General features: G+C 52.3%; 11 protein-coding genes across 11 annotated transcripts; 5 read left to right on the top strand and 6 right to left on the bottom strand.

Moving 5' to 3' along the window:
- Positions 1-303: 303 nt before the first annotated feature.
- On the bottom strand, positions 304-1,401 carry BKA58DRAFT_182028 (cytochrome c-like domain-containing protein). The gene is made up of 4 exons (XM_046165409.1): positions 1,285-1,401; positions 990-1,021; positions 761-919; positions 304-702 (listed from the first exon to the last, which is right to left on the bottom strand). Exons 1-4 carry the CDS (start codon positions 1,298-1,300, stop codon positions 583-585), a joined length of 327 nt encoding a protein of 108 aa, XP_046025562.1. The 5' UTR covers positions 1,301-1,401; the 3' UTR covers positions 304-582.
- Positions 1,402-2,187: 786 nt separating this feature from the next.
- BKA58DRAFT_458278 (uncharacterized protein) lies at positions 2,188-3,331 on the top strand (the record flags this gene model as incomplete). Its single annotated transcript, XM_046174662.1, has 4 exons — positions 2,188-2,430; positions 2,490-2,573; positions 2,723-3,169; positions 3,219-3,331. 4 exons carry the CDS (start codon positions 2,188-2,190, stop codon positions 3,231-3,233), a joined length of 789 nt encoding a protein of 262 aa, XP_046025563.1. The 3' UTR covers positions 3,234-3,331.
- BKA58DRAFT_182025 (uncharacterized protein) lies at positions 3,197-4,085 on the bottom strand. Its single transcript, XM_046165408.1, has one exon. It carries the CDS (start codon positions 3,906-3,908, stop codon positions 3,429-3,431), a length of 480 nt encoding a protein of 159 aa, XP_046025564.1. The 5' UTR covers positions 3,909-4,085; the 3' UTR covers positions 3,197-3,428.
- Positions 4,086-6,154, bottom strand: BKA58DRAFT_182273 (uncharacterized protein). Its single transcript, XM_046165412.1, has 2 exons — positions 5,712-6,154; positions 4,086-5,661 (listed from the first exon to the last, which is right to left on the bottom strand). Exons 1-2 carry the CDS (start codon positions 5,756-5,758, stop codon positions 4,263-4,265), a joined length of 1,446 nt encoding a protein of 481 aa, XP_046025565.1. The 5' UTR covers positions 5,759-6,154; the 3' UTR covers positions 4,086-4,262.
- Positions 5,983-7,413, bottom strand: BKA58DRAFT_182023 (uncharacterized protein). Its single transcript, XM_046165407.1, has 2 exons — positions 6,566-7,413; positions 5,983-6,511 (listed from the first exon to the last, which is right to left on the bottom strand). The coding sequence occupies exons 1-2, from the start codon at positions 7,098-7,100 to the stop codon at positions 6,207-6,209; spliced, it is 840 nt and encodes a 279-aa protein (XP_046025566.1). The 5' UTR covers positions 7,101-7,413; the 3' UTR covers positions 5,983-6,206.
- A 627-nt stretch (positions 7,414-8,040) lies between these two features.
- BKA58DRAFT_182132 (required for respiratory growth protein 9, mitochondrial) lies at positions 8,041-9,261 on the top strand. The gene has a single exon (XM_046165411.1). It carries the CDS (start codon positions 8,178-8,180, stop codon positions 8,940-8,942), a length of 765 nt encoding a protein of 254 aa, XP_046025567.1. The 5' UTR covers positions 8,041-8,177; the 3' UTR covers positions 8,943-9,261.
- A 1,377-nt stretch (positions 9,262-10,638) lies between these two features.
- On the top strand, positions 10,639-12,296 carry BKA58DRAFT_458282 (uncharacterized protein; the record flags this gene model as incomplete). Its single annotated transcript, XM_046174663.1, has 4 exons — positions 10,639-10,879; positions 10,912-11,067; positions 11,245-11,349; positions 11,466-12,296. The coding sequence occupies 4 exons, from the start codon at positions 10,639-10,641 to the stop codon at positions 11,948-11,950; spliced, it is 987 nt and encodes a 328-aa protein (XP_046025568.1). The 3' UTR covers positions 11,951-12,296.
- On the bottom strand, positions 12,297-14,488 carry BKA58DRAFT_182311 (uncharacterized protein). Its single transcript, XM_046165413.1, has 3 exons — positions 13,581-14,488; positions 13,431-13,533; positions 12,297-13,382 (listed from the first exon to the last, which is right to left on the bottom strand). Exons 1-3 carry the CDS (start codon positions 14,307-14,309, stop codon positions 12,439-12,441), a joined length of 1,776 nt encoding a protein of 591 aa, XP_046025569.1. The 5' UTR covers positions 14,310-14,488; the 3' UTR covers positions 12,297-12,438.
- Positions 14,489-15,981: 1,493 nt separating this feature from the next.
- BKA58DRAFT_469699 (protein kinase byr2) lies at positions 15,982-19,693 on the top strand. Its single transcript, XM_046175153.1, has 3 exons — positions 15,982-16,553; positions 16,601-16,674; positions 16,720-19,693. The coding sequence occupies exons 1-3, from the start codon at positions 16,357-16,359 to the stop codon at positions 19,326-19,328; spliced, it is 2,880 nt and encodes a 959-aa protein (XP_046025570.1). The 5' UTR covers positions 15,982-16,356; the 3' UTR covers positions 19,329-19,693.
- Positions 19,694-20,473: 780 nt separating this feature from the next.
- On the top strand, positions 20,474-21,858 carry BKA58DRAFT_385564 (chaperonin 10-like protein). The gene is made up of 2 exons (XM_046170387.1): positions 20,474-20,920; positions 20,992-21,858. The coding sequence occupies exons 1-2, from the start codon at positions 20,558-20,560 to the stop codon at positions 21,703-21,705; spliced, it is 1,077 nt and encodes a 358-aa protein (XP_046025571.1). The 5' UTR covers positions 20,474-20,557; the 3' UTR covers positions 21,706-21,858.
- A 633-nt stretch (positions 21,859-22,491) lies between these two features.
- BKA58DRAFT_182322 (uncharacterized protein) lies at positions 22,492-23,571 on the bottom strand. The gene is made up of 3 exons (XM_046165414.1): positions 23,344-23,571; positions 23,135-23,294; positions 22,492-23,084 (listed from the first exon to the last, which is right to left on the bottom strand). The coding sequence occupies exons 2-3, from the start codon at positions 23,257-23,259 to the stop codon at positions 22,592-22,594; spliced, it is 618 nt and encodes a 205-aa protein (XP_046025572.1). The 5' UTR covers positions 23,260-23,294; positions 23,344-23,571; the 3' UTR covers positions 22,492-22,591.
- Positions 23,572-24,467: the final 896 nt, after the last annotated feature.

The following is a 24,467-nucleotide window of genomic DNA, read 5'->3' on the forward strand; positions in this document are numbered from 1 at the left end:
CAGAGCGCATGTTCCTGGCTGCATGTTCCTCAGGTCCGAGGGTGCAAGGTGCTCGCTGCTCGCTGCTCGCGTGAGTCGCTCCCTTAAGGCTAGCACTAGACTATTACCCTAGTCTGTACATTTTGTGGAAATGCCGCTCAACGTGTCAGAAAATTTGCGATGTCTGCAATTGGCTCATCATCAGCTGGATGTTTGTAGCCTGAGATTAGAAAACGATGCTTTGTCCAATTCTGCCGGGTCTGCAAGTCAGTCGAGAGGAATCACTGGAGGTTGCACGATATTGGCAACTTGTTCACGAAGATGATGAGCGTATTGGATGATCGGTAGAGGAGATTTGGTATTCCGAAAGTGCCACTAAGTCCAAACAGGCTCTATGCCGCACCAAAGTCGAAAAGCGCCTTGAAATGATACACCTAACATAATCTACATGAAGGGGTATTGCGGTCTAACTGCGCTCACCGCCTCCGTCGTTCGTCTATCATCGATGATGGTACAATCCAAACAGTTTTTGGGTCGAAAAGGTATTATAGAAAGGTCATGGCGTGTCGATAGGATGGTATAAACGTTCGAGAGGTGATACGCTTATTTGGTCTCGTCCTGGAGGAAGGTGATCAAGTCGTTGCGGTCCTTGGGCTTCTTGAGACCACCGAAAGCCATCTTGGTTCCGGGAATGTACTTCTTGGGGTTCTCGAGGTACTCGAACTGTGCTTCGTCAGCATGCATGCCTACCACGTAAGCGTCTTCTTATGGTATAACGTACGAGAGTCTCGTTGCCCCACTCGACACCCTTCTGCTTGTTGGCGTCGGTGTATGAGAAACCCTCAACCTGACCGGACTTGCGGCCGAAGAGACCGTGAAGGTTGGGGCCGATCTTGTTGCCCTCACCCTCCTTCAGGGTGTGGCACTGAGCGCAACGGGTCTGGATAGTCGTTAGATTGCTTTCGGGAGTCGTGTACGGTGGCCCTGGGACCAGCTCAGCGTGTTCGTACCTTGAAGAGGTTGGCACCCTTCTTAGCATCGCCTATGGAAAGTGTTAGCTGTATGTGTCGTGATGAGATTTCTTTGCCCAGCCAAACAATCCGCCACCGTCCTTGCTTTGTCGCAAAGCTGCCACCTTGCGCTCACCGCTTCTTGAGTTGTCAATTATTCGGACGGTGCACCGGGAATAATTGATTCCTCATGGGAGTCGAATACTGGTATGCGCGCAGGCTCAATGGGTGGCAGACGATGGTAGACAAAGTAACAGATGGCCAATGACGTCTGACCGCTGTCAAGATAACGTACCCTTCTCGAAACCCATTTTGAAGATGTGGTGGTGGTTGGGGTAAGATTAAGTGTTGGTAGAGGTGGAGTGGTGAAAGTTAATGTAACTTTGGTCGTGACTGAGAGGTAGTGAGAGAGAAAAGATGGCCAAGTAGGAGTTGAGAGGCTTGAGAGAGTTTTAAGAATCTTGCCGTTAGCCGCGACGAAATGACGGGCCCAGGGCCCTGACGCGAGCACGGGTCACGGGACTGGCCAATCAGGCGACAGGTATAACTCAGTAGCAAAAAGTGCTCGGGTGGAACCGGTCCGGGATGGCAAACAGGAATCGCGATCAAATGGCGGTGCTCTCGCCGCATTTGGTCTCTGTTTCTCAGCCAACTTGTCGTCGCTACTTTGACGCCACGCCGTCGATTGCGACTCCTGACTCCCTAGGCTATTTCGCAAACTTGCTCGGCAATCTTGCATGAAGCTTATGGGATGATGCCGTCACCAGATGCTGCGTCGGCTGCTGCGAGTATTCTTAGTACTTTTGCTGCCGTCAATCATCGTGAAGAATTTCGCTCTTCTTTCCTCCGGTGGTAGAATAAGCAGCGTCTGGCCTATTTCGTTGCCCTGCAGGACGCTTCTTCCCTGCTTTCCCTGGACCGAATTCGATATGTAAAGCCTGTACAAGGGTCCGCAAATCGATGTGACATGCCCACTAACCCGCGCACCTCCACGCACCTGATTCCCTAACGTGACGGGCCAGGGTCATGAATAACGTTCTCTGTTATCTGCACAGCAGCACATTACTATTTCAAGCGCCGGCCAGGATCGACACTATTCTGCCCTCTTTGCAAACAGCCTTCTAGTGTTGGTCAGTCGCACTTCAGCCCCAGCTCGACGATTGACATCATCGTGCCCCGCCACACCTCGACCGACCGGATGGACCAGATTCCGGGCATTCTATACGCCGATGAGGACTTTACCACATGGCTGATACTCGGCGCCAGCAGAGGCATCGGGCTAGAGTTTGTCAGACAGCTGTTGACGAAAAATGAGCGCATCATCGCTACAGTACGGGAGCCTTGGGCCGGCCATGCCAGCGGTCTGTGGGGACAAGCGGGGAGCGATCATGGCCGATGCCAAATGTACACATGCGACATATTGTCAGAGCAGAGCATAGAGGTGTGTGCTGTTGCGTATGGCGTTGTGATTGCAGAGGGGAACTAACCGGCAATCCGCAGAAATTCGTTGCGCAACTGGCCATGATACCGAACCTGAAGATTGACTATGTCGTACTAAACGCAGGAGTGCTAAGATACCCAAACGTAAGTCTGACATTGTCGACAGCATGCAAGGGAGCCGCACTAACCGATGTAGAGGGCCACTGAGCTGTGAGTCTTCCATCAACTTTGCCGTTACGCCTTGCTGGTTATGGCTAAAGCGTGCATTTCGATAAACGACAATCAATCTGAAGTGGCTGAAGTACTGGAAGTTAACATTCGCCAGGTCGTTCGACGAGTTTGCCTTCCATTTGCATACCAACACCATAGGGCCCATCATCACAGCACAGAAGTTACTGAAAACAAACATACCAATCGGCACCATCGTCTTCATGTCCAGCGATTCAGGCTCTCAGGGTAACTTCCGTGAAATGGAGGACGGGTTCGCTGCGTATGCTGCCTCGAAAGCTGCACTCAACATGGCAGTAAGACACATGGCCGCTGAGTTGAAGAGGAAGGACGATGATACCATCATCTTGTGCATGCACCCAGGAGAAGTCGCAACAGACATGGCAAATGTTCAACTGCCATGGGAAGTCCAGGGCATAATCACACCAGAAGAGTCAGTGATGAAGATGATCGAAGTGATCAAGAGCAAAGGCATACAGCACAGCGGCACTTTCTGGACTTACGAGAACAAGGTCAGTATCTCACACTGGACTCGCCGATTAGTTACTGACTTAATCTTAGCCGTACATTTGGTGACAGCTGGATGTATTTATGACGGTTACGACTCTCATATCCGTGCATACTCTTCGCAAAATCTCCGCTAGGCAGTACCTATACCCACATACTAGATTGTATATGCATTATTGTTTCATGACCTTTGTCACCGCTTCATTTCGGGTCAAGTCCTCCATGCCTGTCATCGTAGTCCAATCCCATCGATCATAGCCTCTATCATGCAATCTCCCCGATCATCCGACGAACTTCGTCCGTGTCCCAATCCAACCTCTCAGAATCAGCAGGTAGACCATAGTCAACCAAAATCCGTACCGGCTCGATCTTCTTCGATGTCTCTTTCTTCATCCAGCGACTCTTCAGAGCGCACTTTGCTGCCTCCTTGGCTTGTTGCATCTTCCTATCAGACTCTCCAACCACGAGTTTGTTGGCCATGTACGCCGAAGACTCCGATGGCGAGAGACCAATCACACTAGTCTGGGTGACTACACTATCTTCGCGCTTTTGTCGCTTCTGCGAGGCATTGTCGTAGTCCGGCTCGCCGTCGATGATGATGAGAGCTGCAGACGAACGCTTCGTAGCTGAAGAAGACACAGTTCTGTTGTCGGGCGTGGGTTTGGCTTTCAGATACCTCCAGAACGAAGGGCAGCCGCATACACCAACTTGATGTGGGTTCTGTGGACACCTCCGTTTTGCCATTTTGATAATGGGCTGTCGGTATATGTTGGGGTGTGCCAAGCGTGAGCTCACACGGAAGTTGTGTTGTTATTGCGATCGAGATTGCTAAGGACAGAAAATGGAGACGGGGACGTGAACTTATATTTGATGATGCTATGGTCAGTGGAGGCTGTCTATATGTGTACAACGGTGGTGACTCTACGGAACAACGTGAGGGTGAGCGAACTTCTTACCGAAGTAAAGCTATATGAAAAGATGGGACAGGGTAGAAGTGACCGGTAACTTCACTTGGGTATATTCGTCGAACTTCAAGTCTAATAACAGAGCCCTCAACCCATCATATCCCGATATCATACAAACCCTTTACAAGAATATCTACCACAACCTCCCAACAACTCTTACCGCAATCTTAACCGCAACCAACGTCCCCACCGCGAGAACCCCCACTCCAATCCCCAACGCCTTCAAATTCCTCATCTCATTACTAAACGCCACCTTCTTCCTCTCACCAATATCCCCCAAATGCGTCAACGTATCATACTGCGGCACGTACTTGAAGTCAAACGACGTTTCCGTCCCTGCTAATCCCCACTTCGCCTTCACTATCAGCGTCCAGAAAATCTCTTTCGCGCGGTCGATCCTCCTGCGATCTGCATTAGGGAACAAGCGATATGTGTAGCAGTAGAAGATGAAGAAGAGACACTGCCCCGCCATAAGGGACCAGTAGTATGCAGAAACGCGTTTCAATCCGAGGCGGTCGCAGAGGGCGTTGCCGTTTAGCCAGCGGGCGCTGGCGGTTAGCATGTCTGCGGAGGAGAAGGTTGGGGGCTCTTCCTTGAGCGCGAAGATGATGTTGTTGGCCATTGTTTTCGACATTTCCGAGGGGTCGACTTCGTGGTAAAGGAGCGATTCCATGATGGCTTTGGCTTTGGTTGAGGTAGATAGCCATTCGTCGGGTGTGCCCATTAGGTAGCCGATGTAGCGCCATAGGGCTAGGTAGTCGTCGATTTCTTGCTTGCGTAGGAAGATTCCTTGGCGGGGGAAGCTGAGGTAGATCAAAGTTGAAGAGAAGGTTCCAATTGTTGCGATTTGGTCCAGGTCGTTTATTGGAATTCCCCATTCTTCCACGTTGAAGTAGCTGGGCCGTTCGTTTGCGAGTTTCATGATGCGCTGCCTGACTGCGGCATGTAGAAAGCGAACGCGTATTGATGAGGCAAACCCTTCTCCACCTGGTTTGAGTCCATCCAGTGTTCGTGTGCATTGGAGGATGTGTTGTGTAGTTTCAAAGAGTCTCCCTCTTGCGACCTTCGTACTGAAGCCTCCTGTTCTGGCTAATGTCTCCACCACTCGCGCAGCGCCCATGCCACCTAAGAGTGACTGAAAAGTGAGACCAGTCAAGGCGGGTCCGCCATATCGATAGAACACATCCTGTCCTCTTGCGATTTGTTCCCAGTCTACCCAGTCCGGTACGGTGTGCACCTCGCGCCACAGTTCCGCAAGCTTAGGATCGGAGTTGTGATGTTCTTCCAGCAAAGTGTATAGATCTCTCTTGGGTACTGGCAATGGCTCTTTTTTCTCTTCTTCGGTGCCCGGAACTGATGATAGCGCGGCGCGGTTGCTGTCATTCCTTGGCAGAGCACCCTTGTGCGGTGGCGAGATAGCGTTCAAACGATCAAGACATTCCTCTGCCAAAACATCATACGAGAACTTCATGGGCCTCATTTGCTCCGGTGTAAGATGTTCAGGCGTCCACTCGAATCGGTATCCCCAGCAACTAATAGCGGTTAGTGTGCGCCATCGATGGTCTTCCGCTTCTGGACATACTCTTTAGTGTTGGCTGTTCGCCTCTGAAACAGATTTGGCATAGCCATATCTAGGTAAATGAGAGCGAAACACAGGTAAACGTTGTCGACACCGTCAAACACTCAGATATTCGACAAGAGATAACTATTACACGATGTACGGCGAAGATGGTCCGTCATATGATACCGAGGCCCTAGCGTGCATGGGTATGAGGGATCCACTTCCATTTTTGCCGCGATCGCCCCGCGATCGATCTTGCCAGGAAACTGCCACGGAAGAGTTCGCTGTCGAGATAGCGTGAAGATGCAGGAGGCACTGACGCATGTTCGTTGATGTCACCACTCCGGGTAGACTCGTCGCGTACTAGTGCGGAACAGATTTCGAGCCGCAAGAGCGAGCCGGTTCCGACATAGCGTTACACCTAGTGCTAGGTTAAACAGAACGCATCCTTAATACCGACAAATGCTACAAGTACATCATGTGTAATAGCATTTCACCGTCTCGCCAACGCGCATCTTAGAATGTGAATAGCGGTAGCCTCTCAACAACCCAGTACGTGTAATACAGTGCCCTCACTTGGTTCGACGGTGTCCCCAGCGTACTCTTGCTCACGATGGCCATGCCGAAATCACCAAACCAGAAGAGTCCGCAGCTGAGCAGAACTGCTGCAACTCCAAATGTCGCACATCTCTTGAACTTGGAGAAAATGCATATCAAGATGCCGATCAAGGTTTTCAATCCAGTCAAGCCAATCCATACAATTAGAACAATAAAGATGGCAGTACCGAAAAGGCTTCCGACATTGCCCTCGTCTCCTTCGACTGTGGAGTGCATGTCAGTCTACCTTGCATACGATCGAACTCAGCGCAACTTACAGGGAAACTCGTAAAAGGCATATATCGAGAAGCACGACACCACTACAAGAGGGATCGCCCAAAAAGATGTCGAGTTACTCCAACCAGGAGATCCAACGCACATGCGATGTATGTGGATGATATCTATCAGAGCATGGAGTACGATCTGCATACCCGCAAGTATGAGAAGCGGGCGGGAGCCCCTTGTTCGTGCCATGGTAACCCCGGAAAGGATGATCGAGATGAGCGATGAGAGTGTGACCACCGCGATGTTCCAGCGTTCCTTCTCCAGTGCCATCCACGGAAGCAAAGGCTTTCTTCCGAAGAAGTGACAGAGAATTACGTAGAAGGTTAGGCCATGGGAGACCGCGCCGAGAACTCCATATGGTATGCCGTAAACTTCAATGTGTTCTCTGAGGTTCTTCGCGTCTGTGGTTACGAGGTCGCGTGGCTCGGGACTCGATATATGAAGGTCGGTCGGGAATGCGTCTGTTACGAATGTAAGATAGGCTCCGATGAATGCCATGGTAAGGACTTGGCTAGGTCGTATAGTCATCTTGGGAACGCTCAATTGCTTGCTGTCTAAGAAGACCGAAGAGGGCTCAGGATAGGGTAATTTGGAGTTGACCACCAGAAAACAGGAGTAAGCAAGCACATATTTGAACTGCCGTTGTGCTCTCTATGATATGCCGTATAAGATGGTCGCCGAATTGCCATTCCTCAATAGGACGACTTTGACCGAAGGCGCACCGCAACCTGCACAACGTTATACGTTTCGGGATGAAGATAACGACGTTGTAGCACCCCATACATATTAGCGACAGCCTTCCGTTGCTTGGGAGTAATTTCCGACCAATCGAAAAAGCCATTTGAGTCAGCCGCAGTTTGCAGCCTTGTTGCAATTCCCGTCACTTGCTCAGCAGCCGCTCGGTATATCTGCGGAGGCTTTTACAATCTTGTGTGTACATGGGGTGAAGCTGAAAAGGGTTCGAATTGACGAGAGCTGGTCGCAGGAAGCGAGGTGTTGTCTTGGCTTTTGGGGGCCGAAGCAGTACAACGATGAGGCTGTTGTTCGGTTCATGGGAAGCAGGAGAGACCGGAAGGTGCTTGAAGAAGTGGGAGTTCAAGAGATATCAATAATAGCAGAGAATGGTAGAAACGATAGAGATTATGAACAGGAGGAATGAAAGACGGATTCAAGCTGTTCGTGTGGTACGCCAGGCAAGGAAGGACCGAAGATACAAAGGGAAGAGATCGACGAGGTTATCGCATGAGCTCTTGCAGACACTGCTATTGGTGTCAAGTAGCAATATTCGTATTGCTTTCCGACTTCCCAAAGATATCGGGTATGAGCCTTGAGGGTGTTGTCATGCGATAAGATGAGGCTCCTGCTTCCGGAGTAGCGGCGACATGGGCGGATCTTTGTTTCAAGCAAGACATAGAATGCTTTGATTCGGCAGTGTCGTTGCCTTGACGTATTGAAGTGTTCCGTATTCAAGTCTATTGCTGTGTTGTCGGTGTTAGAGTGCATGTTAGTCGCCCGCCTGTAGGCTGTGGCAAGAGATGAAGGTCCGTGCGATACCCTAAGGAACTTCGAAAGGAAAGCACTATCGATACTCGGACACCAACAACCATGAGTTGCCACAATTGCGCCAGGACGACGCTGAGCCTGTTCATCCGCTCTTTCGTACCCACCGAAAAGGTCTTCGCTGCTCAACGACCGCTCTCCCGTCCGCAACAATCGCGGTTCTCGACCGACGCGCGCCGACTACGAAAAGTTGGACCCATAATACCCACCGCTGAACCACAAACAGCGGAACCGAAAGAAGTCGAGATAGAAGATGCTCTCACGGGAGAGTTCGAGCGAGAGCAAAGGCGCGAACGTCCAGCATGGGCTGTACAAAAGGAAGCGCTGAAAGAGAAGCTGGGAGGCGAGGCATGGAATCCGCGCAAGAAGTTGTCGCCCGACACCATGGAAGGCATACGGCATCTGCATAGCACACAACCCGATAAATTCACCACACCCATTCTCGCGCAACACTTCAAAGTCTCGCCCGAAGCCATTCGCCGCATACTGAAGAGCAAGTGGCAACCTTCCGACGCAGAATACGAGGCTAGGATGGAGAGATGGAATAAACGTGGAGAGAGAATATGGTCCAACTTGGTGGAGATGGGTGTTAAGCCGCCCAAGAAGTGGAGGGAGATGGGCGTAGGTCGGGCTGAGAATGGGGAGGCGCCCAGGTGGAAGTCAAGAGATCGGAATCAGGTGGACGTTAGGGACAGCGTTCATGACGACTTTAAGGACTTTGTTCCGGACGAGGAGCTTATACCGACTGTGGGCAAGTCTGGGAGGTCGAAACCGACGACCAGCCGTGTGCCACTTTTTGAAAGATTATAATTATGGAATGTGGTAGTCATTGATGGGATTCTTGGTGTTTGGTGTTTGCGCCCAGGCACAGAGATGCAGAACGTACGTCTGCTTCTCGCCTTTGGGGGCTGCAACCCACTTCGGACGGCAGAACTCATCTGACAATAACAAAACCATCTACCAGAGAACCTACTGTTGTGTTTCGCACCACCATGCATCTTAGCGAATGATTCTGTTCGATCGCTCGGAGGTAGTGTCGAAGTCACCATCAGCCTGGAAACTAACTCTAGATTGCTTCCGTCCGGAACTACACTTCCACGATGTCATAGTTTCAGCCCACCCGATCTCTCTCTCGCCTATGGCTGCTAAACACAGCGTTGGTGGCTTCTTTTCATGACCGAAGGAAGGTCACCATGTATGAGGCCGATACCCCAGAGTAATACTCATGCCGTCTGCATGTTGCCGCTCGTGGTAGCACGATGTACCCTGGAACGCAGCTTTGAGCACCGACAATGCAGGCGTGAATGACGTCGCGGGGATGCTGCACATGGGGATTGAGTTGTTCAGGGATGATGCATTTGTAGATTGCGCCCATCTAGGATGAGAATCCGGCTGCACTGTACTTAGCGGCAGGGCCTGCACTTGGTCACCAATCAAAGCCTCAAGAGATGTGGCTGTGCATCAGCTGTTTCGTAAGATATGCCTATGCTGACCAGTATCATACATGTGATATGCGACACGATGAGACGTACACCGATTCCGGATCGACCCAAGAAAGAGAAAGGGAATTGCAAGGTCTAGGTCTAAGAAAAACATTGCTTGGTGTTGGTGTAGTAAGGCAGACATATATGATAGGTGACACGATGACATGTACACCGATTTCGGGTCAATCCGTTAGGAAGAAGCAAGCGGTGGGGGCCTCGCTGCGAGAAAGACACTGATTGGTAACAGGGATGCATCAATGTTCGCGGGCGCGGCGCCCACACGCAGCACTGGTTAGGATTTTGACGTGCCCTAGTCTGCATAGAGACCTTGCCGGTCATCGGGGAAGCAGACGGGTATGCCGCCCCACTTCGGCTTTGTTTCAAGGCTTATAAGGTCGAGTATGGTGGTGGTCGGAGCCGAAAACAGTGGGTGTTAATGCCTGCAGTTCACGGGCGTGCAGGCTGAGCCTTTCCCAGGCTGGTAATATTTTCATTGTGGACTCGCTAAGATCTTTGGAAGGCATACTGTCATAGGTCAGAGTAGCTGTAATAGCTATATGATTGGTTGGACATTGAAGTAGTGTATCACCGCCTTCAAGCCGCAGGTCCAGGTATGGTACTGTCCGCAAACCAGTGGCGCCTGCAGCAACGACGCCATGCAGCTTCAACGCCCTGGCCCAGTCCCTCTAACATCTGCGGCCTTCTTACACCGGATGGGTGGGCACGAACATATATATACTGAAGATTAACCACACTGAGTGGCTTTCTTATGCTCTGATCATGTCACAGTCACTTGTTTGCTTCTGATCTCCTGCCATCGCCCCTTCTTTAAACCCAGAAGGCTTGAGACATTGCTTCATTTCTCTGGGTGGTTGCATACTTCTGACCATCATCTTCGTTCCGCCCTAAGCGAGCTTCTGCAGATAGTAGCTTCGCCGCTGTCGTTCAGATTCACTTTACATATATGAACTACACTCCTCTCTACCGTTATACGACTACAGCACAACCATCGCTATACCAGCATGGCACTAATATACTTATGTGTACTATTTCTGTTCCTTTTTGCAGCGAAAGTCAACGCTGGCTCCCGATCTTCGATTGCGCCTCGACAAGACGGCAACGTACCCGATAATCATACATTGACTGGATGGACCAACGAAGCCATCTTCACATTAGTTGGCGTGTGCGTAGCTGTGGCCGGTATCTTAATCGGATTGGCCTCTTCGCCTAAACTGCGGCAGTGGGTGTGCAAACCATTCAAATGTAAGTAACATATCTAAGCTGCGTTCTATCAGCATCTGACATCAAACTTCCCACAGACTTCTCAAGGACCAGACGAATAGAAAGATCACGAAAGCGTATGGACGCTAGACGACAGTTGCAAGATGAGTATAACGAGTATCTCAGGTTTAATGATTTTCTGGAGTTGCGGGGAGGGATTACGAGTTCCAGTCAGTCTTGGTAGCATTTAATCATGTAGGAACTTAAAGTTGGGGCGTTGTAGTCGGAGGAGGTACGTTCTCTTTCATATTTGGACACCCACCGATGGCATGTAGCTGCCTACCAAGGGTTATCAGTACAACCAATTAGATATAACTTTCACCAAACAAATCCTTTATCCCATACAGTGTCTTCGTACCATGGTTCAGCTACGTTGACTCATGCACACTTCCATCCATCAAACTATACAGCCAGTCACAAAACCCTTATACTTTCACAACAAAGTCAGCAGTGTATGCGCGTACCGTATTTATTTTCACACATCCAGTATCACATATCACCCTCCGTTCGAGACAAGTTCTCTTGTGCTCATTCTCTGCTCTACATTGTTTGCTACAGCACAACAAAGCGACTCAGCGCACTGCTCGAGCACTCAACACGTCGTCAAACACCACCTTCACCAAAACCAACACCACCAGCAACATCATGCCATTTCCAACTTCCGCTGCACCCACAGCACACTCCCACATCCAATTCGGCGCAACACCCCACCGAGCATCTGTACCACGCCACCCGTCATCCTACAAACACAGCGTGCACTCAACTCGCTCAAACCAGTCCACGCACTCTACCCAACCGGCAGCGTCTCCAACTCAAAATATGACGCGGTCCTCGTCGTCGACGAAACCAACCCAAAACTTCACAGACATCCTGTCACATCAACAGCTGAAGTCCATGTCTGATCTTGACAAAGAGGAAGAAGCAAGGCTGGCAAAGACACATCGTGCCAAGGCGGTCAAGATGGGTGTCGGGATCTGTCGGTGGGTTGGGAAGTTGGCTAGTACAAAGGGGAAGAACGGAGGTGGGGATAAAAAGGGTGAGGTGGTTAAATAGAAGGCGCGGGTACGGGAAAGGGGGGGAATGATGTATGGACGAGATACAAGTGTCGAAATGCACATATTCTCTATACGAACTCCGATTTCTCAAGTCATATGTATGTGTGACAATGGCTTTTAAATTTTATGAAGTTGGTGACGTTGCATCGCGCAAGAGAAACAGCAAGAACATGTTTCGGGGTCTCTTCAAGAAACTCGCGTAATATTGTACAGCGACCGTCCTTTTCGACAAGATAACCAGACAAGGAGATCATAACGACATGAAACAGGGTATGTGACGAAACCAGTACAGAAAACGAACAGTATGACTTGTGACTAAACCAGATATACACCGAAAGTAGAAGGAAAAGTGGCAACAGCGACAGGAAAGTTCGGGGTATATGTCGTAAAGTCGTAAATTGGGTGGGGGCCGATGCGAGCCCGTCTTCTAGCGACATGACTGCCTAGTAGTGACAGAGGTGGTTATAGCATATGCGGTCATATTCTTTAGTTCCACCTCGATCTCAGGTAATCATCGTCGTCGTATACGGATCGGGCCTGAGAGTCGAAAGATGCACCCATGCCATTGGTACCGCTTCGTTGACGAGTGTGCCTCTTATTATCAGACTCGCGGCGGCGATGGGGATCATCTGCGGCATTGTGCATGTTGGAAGCGTAATAGTTGCTGGGAATGTCGCGCACTGCGGGATCAGACTGAGTGCCGAAGTTGGAGAAGCTTGGGCTCCGCGGCCTAACATTCGGGCCACGAGGGGGAGGTGGCTGCTGATGGTAGTGAGCGTCCGTAGGAGGAGCCGCCCATGGTCCTTGCCCGGCATTCGACTGCGCGCGTCGACGCTTCTCGTTCGCTGAGGTATCGGAGTAGGTGCTGGAGCTCATGTCTTCGGTATAGGACTTTCCGCCACCAGGAGCTGCTGAGTAAGGCTTGCGCTCCCGCTCGATAGGGACAGACGTAGACATGGGCTCATCTTCAAAGTCCATTGGCCTCACTTCGGGCCTCGAGGAATAGGGACTGCGTTCGCGTTCAAGACTGGGCCCTGGGGGAGGGCCTCGGGTCTTGGGCGGCGGTGGTGGGAAAGTGGGTGCCCTACGAAGCGGCCCGACACCCTCAGCAGACAAGGCTGCGGCGCATCTTTGCTGGGCATGTAGGTTCTCGATGGTTGGGAACATCCTGCGAGGAAGTTCTTTCGGGAACCGTTCTTTCCGGTCGTCTGCGTTGCTGATCGGCATGTCCAAGATGGCCTTTACTAATCGTTCGTACTCGGCGTCGGGATATGCCTGGATCATGGTCGTCATCCATTCCTGGAAGCCTTCGGGAGTAAGCGCAGGGATGTAAGGCGCTTCTGCGGGATGCTCTTGGATGAGATGGTGCTGGCATCGCATGTCGCGGTATACTTTGGAAAGAGCAGAATACGAGAGATCTCCAAAGATGGCTGCATACATTAGCATGTCAGTGAGAGAATAGAGTTACGCGTGCTTACTTTGCCATGGATATATCTCATCCTTGAGCTTGACCTCCTCATAGAACTTAAGCATCTTGGCCGGGGAGATGACTAGACTGTGCTTAGGTTCATAGTCTTCAATCTATGTCATCGTTAGCGCATGATCTCTACATTGCCATGGGTACGGACCAAGTGCAGAGCCAGTCCACGCAAGAGCTGGCCAAGACGAGGCAGAGGCTGGCCGTCTGGCTCGAACAGTCGCTGCCACATCTTCTCGATCGGAGTATAGTCTTCAGTCATCATCCTGGGTGCCGGGCCTGGTCGCGCAGATGGCCGTTCTCGCTCTACTGGTGCGCTTCGCTCAGAGCGCGGGGTAGGCAGGTCGCTATTGCCATCCAGCAGTGGATCGCGATACAAGGGGTCGCGCTCGGGAGACTGCTGGCTTGGAAAGTCGGTGCGCTTTGGAGATGGCGGGGTGTACACGTCTCGAGGCGGAATCGAGTTGGATGTCGACACTGGCGAGGGCGGGACCCATTGCTGCGGAGAGACGGGCATGGTTTGTGCTTGTGTAGCACCAGTCATGCCGCTTGATTTGATCTCGTCCAAGACGGACCTCTTCACTTGCTCCGTAATCTGAGCAATGAGATCTGGGTCCACAACCCGCGCAGCGTCAGACTTGTCGAAGGCATGTCCGATGGCATTCTTCAGTGGCTGCTGGATTGGCTGCGAGCCACTGTCGAAACTGCGGCGGTCCCAGGCAGGACTGGAGTCGCGAGGCTGAGAGTCGGAGGCATTGGTGCCAGTGCGAGACTTGGGTCTCGTGCCATAGTCGGGGCTTCTCCCGCGATCGTAGTGTTGTTTGTCGAACGGCGATACGTAGGAAGCGTGGTGAGGGTCGGGTTGGTCGCGATAGGCCATGCTGGAGCCCAATGGCAGGCGCTCGGGAGCACCTGCAGTATGACGTTGCGAGGGGGAGTTGTCGAGTAGGCGAGCGTTTGTGGAGCGCAGCGAATAGGTGCTGCTGCTATTGCAGAAATCCCATGCACGCGCGACAGTGACAGGTTGCTGGAGAGGACTAGCAAAATGGAGATGTGGGCACGGAAGAAAGAAGATGTTGGCAGAAAGGCTGTGGTGACAAACACGGCTCAGCCCGGTGGATTGCGGGCTTTTCGTTTTCTAAGGCAGCGATACCCTGGGCAGAGGGAGTGTGAGGAGGGCAACAAGCAGCAGGTCGGACAAGCGTGTCTTGAAGGGGGTTTGACTGGCTGCGAAAGGCCATGTTCTACGTGCAGTGCCATCGACGTGCCGCACCGCAGGCTGGGTGCAGGGCGACTGCTGCGTCATACGCAGGCCTGGGAATAGCAGGACGTCATCACGTCTATTTGCAGTCAACCCCAGCCGAGGGGCAGACGGGCAGGATCTTCAGGACAGGCAGAGGATCTTCAGGAGCAAAGGATTGGGGGCATGATGACCGCGGACTGACGGTGATTATGTTTGTTTGGTTTAGTAGTCGTCAGTTCTAGCGCATGTTGAGCGCGGTAGCGACAGCTGTCAGTGACGGCGAGGTTCCGCTCGTTTGCATGCCTTTTGTTTCAACCACACGGCGCTGCCAGCTGCTGGCCACTGCGCGTCCAGGTCACGGCATGACATTGAACCCATTCATCCCCGTCTACCTTATGAGAAACAGCGCAAAAGGGGTGCCGAGCCGGTGGCATGAGGACGCCTTATCACGGTCGGCTTATGCGCATCGGGGCGGTTACGGGCCAGCTCATAGCAGAGGAGCCGAGCAGTCTGTACTACGAACAAAGCAAGTTAAGATGTCTGCATTGATAGTCGCACTGTACGTGTCTGTAGTCTAGAGTAGCATGAATAATAAATTCTTGTTGCTTTCACGCAGTAGGTAGTGTGTTCAAGTTCCCTTGAATACGGTCACGGGTGGGGCACGAGTGACGAGCAGTGAGGCGGCTGAAGTGAGACAGTGTGCGTGAGAACAGGCGCAGAACCAGTGAAGAAGCACAGCATGGCGTAGGCGCCAGTTATCTTCGTCTTCCATGTGTACGCGTTTCCAGCGGTCTGTAACACGCCAGGCAGAGTCAGCAAACAGAAACACGAGGTCGAGCAGAGTCGCCAGATAGATGACAAGTGACAGGTACCGGGATGGATAAAGGGCCTGTAACTATTTCCAGCTGGCGAGGCAGTCCCTGAACATGTCTTGTCGAGGCGGCCAAGATTATATTAAGTCGGTCTGCGGTGAGGCAGATGCGGGCTAGTCGCTAACGGCGCCGGAGCCCCATGCATACAAGCGCCCGCTGAACTCAACACTCGACGATGGATCTACGGCGACGGGCGCATGAAGCTCAACACGCGTCTTTGATGAGGGCACGGGAAGTTACTGCGTGTCGCGACGTGACGGTAGTGTGTAGCTGCGTGCGCTGATAAAGACAATGCCGTGTGGGCGCGCCGATAATGGCAGCGCCGAGGGCGGGCGCGTGCGATTGGCGGAGTGCTGGGACCCCAAACCCACTAGCGTTTCAGGCTTGGAGCCATGGCAAAAGGTGTCTCCGCGCTCGCGCTGGCCCTCAGCAGACGACGGGATCATCCTCTGTTTCGAGCCCGCGTCTTGTTTCCTGCCCTCGTCGACCACCTCCGAGCCAGCATCCCGGGCGCCCGCGTACGCCGCAATATAGAAGGCCGAAACCCCCATTGCACAAGGACAAGGCCATCCGCCTGCAACCCACCGCACCAACTCCACGACGCCTTGGACCCGCATTCAGCATTCCACAGACGCAGACACCGCCCTCTGTTTGCGACGCAGCTTCACCTCGCCCACCCTCTTCTATCCTGTCACGCGTAGCAAACATAATGCATATATGAGATAGAGTGAATAGACCGACCGACCGACGTACGACCAACCGCCCTACCTACTACCTAATTAGTCCATCACTCCTCTTGAACATCCGCACACATGGCCATGCTCGCCGCAAAGTCTCCGTATCCCGCGCCCTCCATGAGTGGGAGTGCCTCGCAGTCGTCCGCCCAATACAACGGCGGTCTCTCCGGCTACCGCAGCCATGCCTCAAATACACGAGCCGAGCAGTCCATGTTTGCTTCTCCCACCGAGTCAGAATTCTCGGAGATATACGACGCTCCCGACGCCATCAGGTGAGGCTCACAGCTGTCAGCCACAAGTTCATCACTAACATGGACAGACATTGGGACGAGGACAAGGTTGGTGACTGGTTAAAGCGCATCAACTGCGCTCAGTATGTCGACCTCTTCAAGCGTATGTCACTACACCCACCACAACGACGACTACTAACATCACCAGACAACCACATCAACGGCGAGAACCTGATGGAGATGGACCAGACCCACCTCAAGGACATGGGCATCAAGAAGGTCGGCGACCGCGTCCGCATCGGCTCGCAAGCAAAGCAGCTGCGCAACAAGGAGTACAAGAAAGCCTCAAGACGCACATCAAATAGGCAATCGCTAGCCACGCTCGACAACGCAGCATACACTCCGCCATCCTCCGGCTCTCCTCGCCCGCTCTACTCTGCACGATCGAATCCTCCCGTTTCCAACTCGAATCCCGTCAGCTCGCGAACCGAGAAGCGCATGTCGAGACAAATCATGAACTCCGACTTGAGCAGCTTCGCATACGGTGCCAAACCTCCCTCGCGCCCCGCATCTCCCCTCGTCGACCAAGAAACCCGGAACCTTCGGTCACAACGGCAGGGAGGATTGAACAGCCCCAAGGAGCTTGGCAACAAGACATACGGCGCGCATCCTCTCAGTGCCTCCAGCAGCTCCGTCAACATCGCTTCCCAGTTCTCGCGCAACCAACGCACTACACCAACCGAAACACCGCAGACAGCCCGCTTCGCCCACCACGTTCGTGCGAGTCCTAGCGTAGACAGTGCCACCAACAGCGCCATCTTGCCACACGACAAGGCTCTAGTTCGTGTCATCTACGATGGCGGGCGCACCTCAGTTGTGAACATCGAAGGCTGCAAGACTGCCGAGGAGGTCATGCTGAAGACTCTGACCAAGGGCCACCTCAACACAGCCCATGTCAAGAACTACTGCTTCTACATTCTCAACAGCCCAGAGCCAGACCCTTCGCTATCTGAACGCTTGAGTGACATCGAGCTCTTCAGACTCGTCAAGGATGCCAACAGGCACGAAAGAGGCCGCTTAATACTTCGCAAGGTCCACGCTGGTGAGCCCGATGAGGACCAACTGAAGGCCGCCGCAGGCATCTACGCACAACAGAACTTCCAGCAAGGTTCTAACGTCTACGTGCCGTCTAGCAATCGCAGCCAGATCAAGATTGAGAAGCTGACGGGCGAGTCCCTTGCTGCTGTCAGCTACCCTCTGTCACCAACCTCCGCAAGAGAACGAGAACGCCACATCAACTCAACAGCCCAGAATCTGGAAGGACCCTCTGATCCAAACAGGTCACCCATCTTCCAAGCTCGTGCCCGGAAACTCAAGCAGTTCTACGGTGCTCGACCTCCCAGCGAACTCATTACCTCTGACCTAACTTCTTACTTCCCTGACGTTGGGAAAGATGAGATTGACAAGACCGTCCGCATGTCAATACGTCGTTCCCACCGCCTCAGCCGCGCGGCCTCACGTCTATCGATGGCATCAAACTTCAGCGTTGCTTCCAGCTTGAAAGATGCGCCGCCATTACCATCCATCGCTGACACTTGGCTCCAAGGAGGTGCCCAAGCCCGGCCACTCCGCCCGCTATCCGTCATGCGACTGGGTCTACCTAACCAATCTGGGTACCGTGACTCTATGGCATCTTCGGTTTTGGAACCCCTCGACGAGGAATCACCTCTCGAGCCAAACCGAAAGTCGTACGTGTCGTTTGGAGGTGAATCGGATACTCTTGCCATCACGGATCCAGAGGGTAACACCACTCTACAATCCTACTTCGACGATGGCGGCAGCAGCCTTGCGGGTAGCAGTAGCAGCAATACCGAAAACGGCGATTCACTCAACAAACGCCTTTCCGAAGCCATTGCCGAGGATGGCGAGGAGTCAGACGACGAACTGGCTGAGTACCTGGAACAGGACTCTTGGGATAACGTCAAGTACATGAAGGGAGCTCTCATCGGTCAAGGTTCTTTCGGCAGCGTTTACCTTGCCCTACATGCCGTTACCGGTGAGCTCATGGCCGTCAAGCAGGTCGAGCTTCCTTCCGTAGCAGGCGCCTCCCAGATGGACAGCAGGAAGACTAACATGGTCGAAGCCCTGAAACACGAGATCGGCCTGCTCCGGGAACTGAAGCACAAGAACATCGTGCAGTACCTCGGCTCCAACTCTGATGAGAGCCATCTTAACATTTTCCTCGAATACGTCCCGGGTGGTTCCGTGGCGACCATGCTGGTGAACTACGGCCCCCTTGGCGAATCCCTTATCCAGAACTTCGTACGCCAGATTCTGACCGGTCTTTCGTACCTTCACTCGCGGGACATCATTCACCGTGATATCAAGGGTGCAAACATCCTCGTCGACAACAAGGGCTCAGTCAAGATTTCCGATTTCGGTATCTCCAAGCGCATTGAAGCCTCTACACTAGGCGGCGGCAAGAAGGGAGCTCAGCGTGTCTCGCTCCAAGGCTCAGTCTTCTGGATGGCACCAGAAGTAGTTCGACAGACAGCCTATACCCGCAAAGCCGATATCTGGTCGCTCGGCTGCCTGGTCGTCGAGATGTTTACTGGAAGCCACCCGCATCCCAACTGCACTCAACTGCAAGCTATCTTCAAGATCGGTGGCAGTGGCGATGCCAGCCCTACCATTCCCGACAACGCTGGCGACGACGCCCGAACCTTCCTGGCGCAGACCTTCCTCATCGATCATGAGAAGCGTCCCAGTGCTGACGAGCTTCTCGCCAGCCATTTCATAACTAATCAGGGTGCATAAATTTTTCACATACGGCGCACAACATATTTCTAGCATGGAACGGAGAAGCATCATTGGGAATTTCGTGGTATATCCTGATCATCTAGTGGTCCCCAAGGTGTTCTGTTCTCTGGGAGTTTTTTTCCCTTTCTAACGCCCCTAACGCTTACATGCGCGAATGATTCTGTACTATACCACTTTTCGATACGCTTTTCTAGTAGAAGGAAAGGGAGGTGCTACGCAGCATGTGCATACGCTGCCAAACTTTTAATGGGTGCTTTGGACGGGGTGCAGACAGTTTGTACTATAGCTGTCTATTAGATCTATCTTAGCCCCTTCGCAACCACTATTTTCACATACATATTCAAACAATTCTCTAGTCGATTAGATTTATCTTGACCCCACGTGCTCGCCACAATGACGTGCCTTCCATAATAAAGTTCAGTGGCTGAAGCTGCCACAGTCGCATCACCACAAGCTCTACCCCACCGTCCCAGAATCGATGCACATGAACGCAAAATCCAAACCACCGACTGTATCACCAAGTGAAGAGAAAATGTAGATCCACTGCACGCCTTGATACGTCCCAATCTCCGATGAATCCACTTCTTAGACTCCCAGCTTACTCATTTGTACAGCAACGGGACTTCGGAAGTCTTGGCTCAACCCCACATCCGCGCTCACATGCATCCCGCCCGACGTAGTCTAGTTCGGTCCCTCGTTCCCAACCCACTTACAGCTTCCCCCCAATCGCGGATGCGGGGTAAACCTCAGCTATATGTGGTCACGCGTTTTGGCTGTTTGCCTCGGCTTCGGTTGTGAAGTGGGAACCTTGGAACTTTGGACTGTGGGTATGTCAGACGCGTGTGCTTTTCGTGGAACACATCTGGGCAAGGGCGGCGGTCCGAATGTGTTTGGAGTTCATTGGCCCGGTAGATGGATGAGGTAGATTGTGGGTGAGGGTACTACACTGTTTCTAGGTATGTACTTCGTATCTATTGTGTTGGAGGGCCGTTGATGGAGCTGGTGTGGGGTAGAGATAGGGCTGTTAGCTAGGGGAGAGTCAGGGTAGCTCGACGCGTTATGGAGCTTAGGTGGTGCGGGGAAAGGTATATGTATTGAGGTGTCTGTCATTCTGCTTCTATTCGTCTTCAATCTACCCGTTCTTATTGCTCATCCTCCCCTGCCCGAATTGCCTCGTTCGCGTAGTAGTCACTACATCCAGCGGTACACCACGTCAACCACCCAACATGTCTCTTCCCTCCAAATACAAAGCCGCCATCTACGATGCGCCCGGCTCCATCTCCACCAAGATCGTCGATCTCGACATGCCCGAGCCAGGCGCCGGCGAGGTCCTCATCAATCTGACACACTCTGGTGTCTGCCATTCGGATCTAGGCGTGATGATGAACTCCTGGAAAACGCTGCCTTTCCCCACACAAGCCGGCCAAGTAGGTGGCCACGAGGGCGTAGGCAAGATTGTAAAGATGGGACCTGGAACAGAAAATTCTGCTGTGAAGATGGGGGACCGCGTGGGAATCAAGTGGATGGCGGGGATTTGTGAGGCGTGTGAGGCTTGCAGGGCGGGTATGGACGCTTCGTGTTTCTCAGGAGTGAGTTCATCTGTTCATAGAAGCGTACCAATGATCTTTTGAGCCTGGTAAACTAACGTGAGGGTGAACAGAAAGTATCAGGATACTACACACCAGGAACCTTCCAACAATACGTCCTCTCCCCCGCAAACTACGTCACGCCCATCCCCGCCGACCTCGATTCCGCAGCCGCAGCACCGCTCCTCTGCGCTGGTGTAACCGTCTACTCTGCGCTCCGCAAAACCAATGCCGAGTCAGGTGCTTGGGTCGTGATATCAGGTGCCGGAGGTGGACTGGGTCATTTGGCTGTACAATTCAGTGCCAGGGGAATCGGACACCGCGTCATCGGCATCGATCACTCTTCCAAGAAAGATATTGTCATGGAGAGCGGCGCCGAACACTTCATCCCCGTAGACGGCACAGAGAATATGGTCGAAGCTGTTCAAGCACTTACCAATGGTCTTGGTGCTCACTCCGTTGTTGTCTGCACAGCGAATAACATGGCCTACGCCCAATCTGTAGACCTGCTTCGTTTCGGCGGCCGCGTTGTATGTGTTGGTATCCCCGAGGGCGACGTCGTACCCATCAAGAGCGCGAACCCTGGTGTCATGGTCGCCAAGGCGCTGCAGATTGTTGGTTCTGCGGTAGGATCAAGGAAGGAAGCGATTGAGACGATGGAGTTTGCGGCGAGGGGTATTGTTAAGACGCATTTTAGGACGGAGAAGATGGATAAGCTTACCGATGTATTCAATGAGATGCACGCGGGCAAGCTGCAGGGTAGGGTGGTGTTGGATATGACGGCGTAGGATGGACGACTAAATTGGTGTTGAGAGGATTAGAAGTGTACGACAGTATCATGAATGTCAATTCAAATTTCCACGAGTAATCTTGCCAGCTTCACTTCAACTTCCGGTATTCGATCTCCTCCGTCAAACATAACCGGGGGGGGGGGGGGGGCCTACAGCACGTCAACTTCAGGACCTGCTCACCTGCTCGTGTTGGGTAGTAGCTTTTGTACCTCCTGTATCTTTTGTCTAGCGTCTAACAGTTAAATCTGGTAGCCTCGAGTTATGACTATCTATTCATATCCCTAGTTTGCGCTAGTGGATTCAGTGTACCAGGTGTGTTGAGTACCTCAACCTATCCTGCGTGCACGATATGCAGTCACATTCATGAAAATATTTGTGTAAAAAGTCGTGCTGCCAGCCTATGTTCGCTGCGGAGGGCAGGATCGGTGCGTTGAACAGATCGTGAAGTGAGGAGGCTGCTGGTGAGCCGTTGCCGAACGCGTGTTGTTGTGGTTTGGACTAGCTGAAGTCAGTGTCTTGCTAAAAGACATGGCCAGATCAGTACGACATACCTGCACCGCTTCCCTTCTGTCCCTTTCAAGACATTCCGTCCAGTCTTCTCCGCCTCCTGTGCTGAACCTTTCATACCGTACCTTGACGTCTGCGCCACCGTCCCTCGCACGATAGTGTACCGATCCTACCATCTCATACAGACTACGTTCGATACCGGGCTTATACAGTATCCCTTCAGGAGCGGTGGGAGCAAGGAAGCAAAGCTCCAGCACAACAGTGTGGTCTGTATAGTTGAGCGTCTCCAAGCCTTCTAGACGATCAAGATACGTTACACACGTTGACAACACGTCGAGTGTGTCATGTTGTGAATTGCTTGCTGTTTGAACCCTGCTTACACCCGTTGCAAAGTCTTCGGCTTCGTGAAAGGCGGCATTGCTGCGAAGGTAGACACGTAGATGGCGGACAAGATTGCGAAAGTATAACCCCCCGGCCGGATCTCGGTATCCAGTAGGTGTCTGACGTTCAGAACCCTTCTTGAGCCACGGAAGTAGAAGGGCGTTTTTCGCAGTACCAGGTTTTTGATTTCAGTACTGGTCTGTGAGCCCATCACAGCGGTGGAGAAGCAATAGTCTTGCATGAACGGATTCAACTCTTCATGCATGGCTTTCATATGCTCGCCCGCTCCAGCGCTGCCAGATTGTATTCCTGTGTTCATGAACTTGGTGTTGGTATCTTCCATTCTTGGGATGACTATAGGCTTGCTGGTGTCGAAGACATTCTCATAGATACTCTCACGGACCCCCAACGGAAGTGAAGCGTGAATGTTGCTGAGGAGAGGCGCGAGAAGCTGACCAGAGCATTGTTCCAGGTCGTCCTTGATTTGACTTGGCGGTATTAGCGACCACTTTTACGATCATAGACACACCAGACTCACTTCTTGATGGCGCTTTCCCGACTTTCCAGAATGTTGAGCTGTTCTGACCTAGCGATGCGGGTGATTTTGATTTCATCGGCGATCCTGAGGTTAGTGGTAGGCCTTTGAGACAGGCTAAGGCCCATATTGCTCTTGAATTTGCTTGAGCAATCTGCTCTTCCTGGATCTAGTCAGTAGCGTATCTACAAATTGCAAGGCGGTTGATATACTTCAGGATCGTGCGCTGACATTGCTCGGTGCACTGGTTAGCATCCATATCTCGCTAAACGTCAATCTCCCGCCGTTGGATCCAGAGCGATCGCTAGCTTCAGTAGCGCTGGGTTGCGGAAGAAGCAATGAAGCGTCGAAACTTTCTCGACATCACGATGATGTTGGATTGATAACATGGTCCTCGTTACTAGCGCAGAGTACAAAGAGGTACTTTCAGCTCTATGAGCAACGTTACACAACATGTAGCGTGTTATCTTCCTACAATCGACTATGTATTGACTGTCCGAAATTCGGGAGCGGGATAACAAGACTCTCTTTGCTAACCTTTGAGTGTTCGCAGCATTGACACGTTCTCATTCTATCGAAGCCAGCAAGTACGACCTCCAAGCAACGAGTCGCTACGACGTGTAAGTGTTTGAAACCATGCCATCTTATCTCCTTATGCGTTGCAAGGCCATTACGGTAGGAAATTGACAAGTGCTCCGATGATATGAGCCGAAACCACCGTCACGGGTGTGACCGGCAATTAAACGATACGCAACAGGGTCGCAGTCACGGACCCTCGATCATGTGCGGACTAAAAGTTGATCGGGGCACTAGATGGGCGATGTCGAAGTCCGTGTGGGCCGTAGTGTGTATCGCCGCGCCATACGCCCATTCCTATTCGCATGCGCACGCCTTACATGAAGGGTCTGGAGGGGCCAGGTTTCTCCAAAGAGCTCTGATCCTTCCGCTTCGGTTGAAGACATTCGGTGTAGCCAACAGCCTCACTCTAGTAGGGCCAGCACAGCTCCTTGCAGTGCGATGTCAGCGACGTCATGGTCACAGCTAGAGCGAACCTTGAAAACCGCTAGTCCATGGATCCAGGCAGATGCGAATGATCAGTGATGTTGGGGTCGAGAAGCTGAAACGAGATGGAAACCGATGCACGGTGCCGTGGGATTTAGACATACATGAGGTGTGCCTCAGTAAGGCGCAGTGCTTATGGAGTAGTTCGAGGCGGACGTCGTGTCCGGCACAATGGCCCCTAATTAGTGCGGCACAAGGGCTGAGCAAGCAGTCGCGCCGCAAATAGCACGGCCCCAGCGCCAAAACACAACAACCTTGAATGTCTCTGATTGCT

This window comes from Alternaria rosae, assembly GCF_020736505.1.
Source record: "Alternaria rosae strain MPI-PUGE-AT-0040 chromosome Unknown BKA58scaffold_5, whole genome shotgun sequence".
Taxonomy (NCBI): Eukaryota; Fungi; Ascomycota; class Dothideomycetes; order Pleosporales; family Pleosporaceae; genus Alternaria; species Alternaria rosae.

Excerpts from the sequence above, each read along its gene's own strand:
- BKA58DRAFT_182028 (XM_046165409.1), bottom strand. Across the intron at positions 920-989 it reads AGGGTGCCAACCTCTTCAAG|ACCCGTTGCGCTCAGTGCCA; the intron begins GTACGAACACGC and ends ACGACTATCCAG. Across the intron at positions 703-760 it reads AGTGGGGCAACGAGACTCTC|TTCGAGTACCTCGAGAACCC; the intron begins GTACGTTATACC and ends GACGAAGCACAG.
- BKA58DRAFT_182025 (XM_046165408.1), bottom strand. The coding sequence starts at position 3,908 with ATGGCAAAACGGAGGTGTCCACAGAACCCACATCAAGTTGGTGTATGC.
- BKA58DRAFT_182273 (XM_046165412.1), bottom strand. The coding sequence starts at position 5,758 with ATGGCTATGCCAAATCTGTTTCAGAGGCGAACAGCCAACACTAAAGA. Across the intron at positions 5,662-5,711 it reads CGAACAGCCAACACTAAAGA|TTGCTGGGGATACCGATTCG; the intron begins GTATGTCCAGAA and ends AACCGCTATTAG.
- BKA58DRAFT_182023 (XM_046165407.1), bottom strand. The coding sequence starts at position 7,100 with ATGACTATACGACCTAGCCAAGTCCTTACCATGGCATTCATCGGAGCC. Across the intron at positions 6,512-6,565 it reads TGCCTTTTACGAGTTTCCCT|TCGAAGGAGACGAGGGCAAT; the intron begins GTAAGTTGCGCT and ends TGCACTCCACAG.
- BKA58DRAFT_182132 (XM_046165411.1), top strand. The coding sequence starts at position 8,178 with ATGAGTTGCCACAATTGCGCCAGGACGACGCTGAGCCTGTTCATCCGC.
- BKA58DRAFT_182311 (XM_046165413.1), bottom strand. The coding sequence starts at position 14,309 with ATGGCCTATCGCGACCAACCCGACCCTCACCACGCTTCCTACGTATCG. Across the intron at positions 13,534-13,580 it reads GTGGACTGGCTCTGCACTTG|ATTGAAGACTATGAACCTAA; the intron begins GTCCGTACCCAT and ends ACGATGACATAG. Across the intron at positions 13,383-13,430 it reads TGAGATATATCCATGGCAAA|CCATCTTTGGAGATCTCTCG; the intron begins GTAAGCACGCGT and ends TAATGTATGCAG.
- BKA58DRAFT_469699 (XM_046175153.1), top strand. The coding sequence starts at position 16,357 with ATGGCCATGCTCGCCGCAAAGTCTCCGTATCCCGCGCCCTCCATGAGT. Across the intron at positions 16,554-16,600 it reads GACGCTCCCGACGCCATCAG|ACATTGGGACGAGGACAAGG; the intron begins GTGAGGCTCACA and ends TAACATGGACAG. Across the intron at positions 16,675-16,719 it reads GTATGTCGACCTCTTCAAGC|ACAACCACATCAACGGCGAG; the intron begins GTATGTCACTAC and ends TAACATCACCAG.
- BKA58DRAFT_385564 (XM_046170387.1), top strand. The coding sequence starts at position 20,558 with ATGTCTCTTCCCTCCAAATACAAAGCCGCCATCTACGATGCGCCCGGC. Across the intron at positions 20,921-20,991 it reads ACGCTTCGTGTTTCTCAGGA|AAAGTATCAGGATACTACAC; the intron begins GTGAGTTCATCT and ends GAGGGTGAACAG.
- BKA58DRAFT_182322 (XM_046165414.1), bottom strand. The coding sequence starts at position 23,259 with ATGGGCCTTAGCCTGTCTCAAAGGCCTACCACTAACCTCAGGATCGCC. Across the intron at positions 23,085-23,134 it reads CGGGAAAGCGCCATCAAGAA|TCAAATCAAGGACGACCTGG; the intron begins GTGAGTCTGGTG and ends AATACCGCCAAG.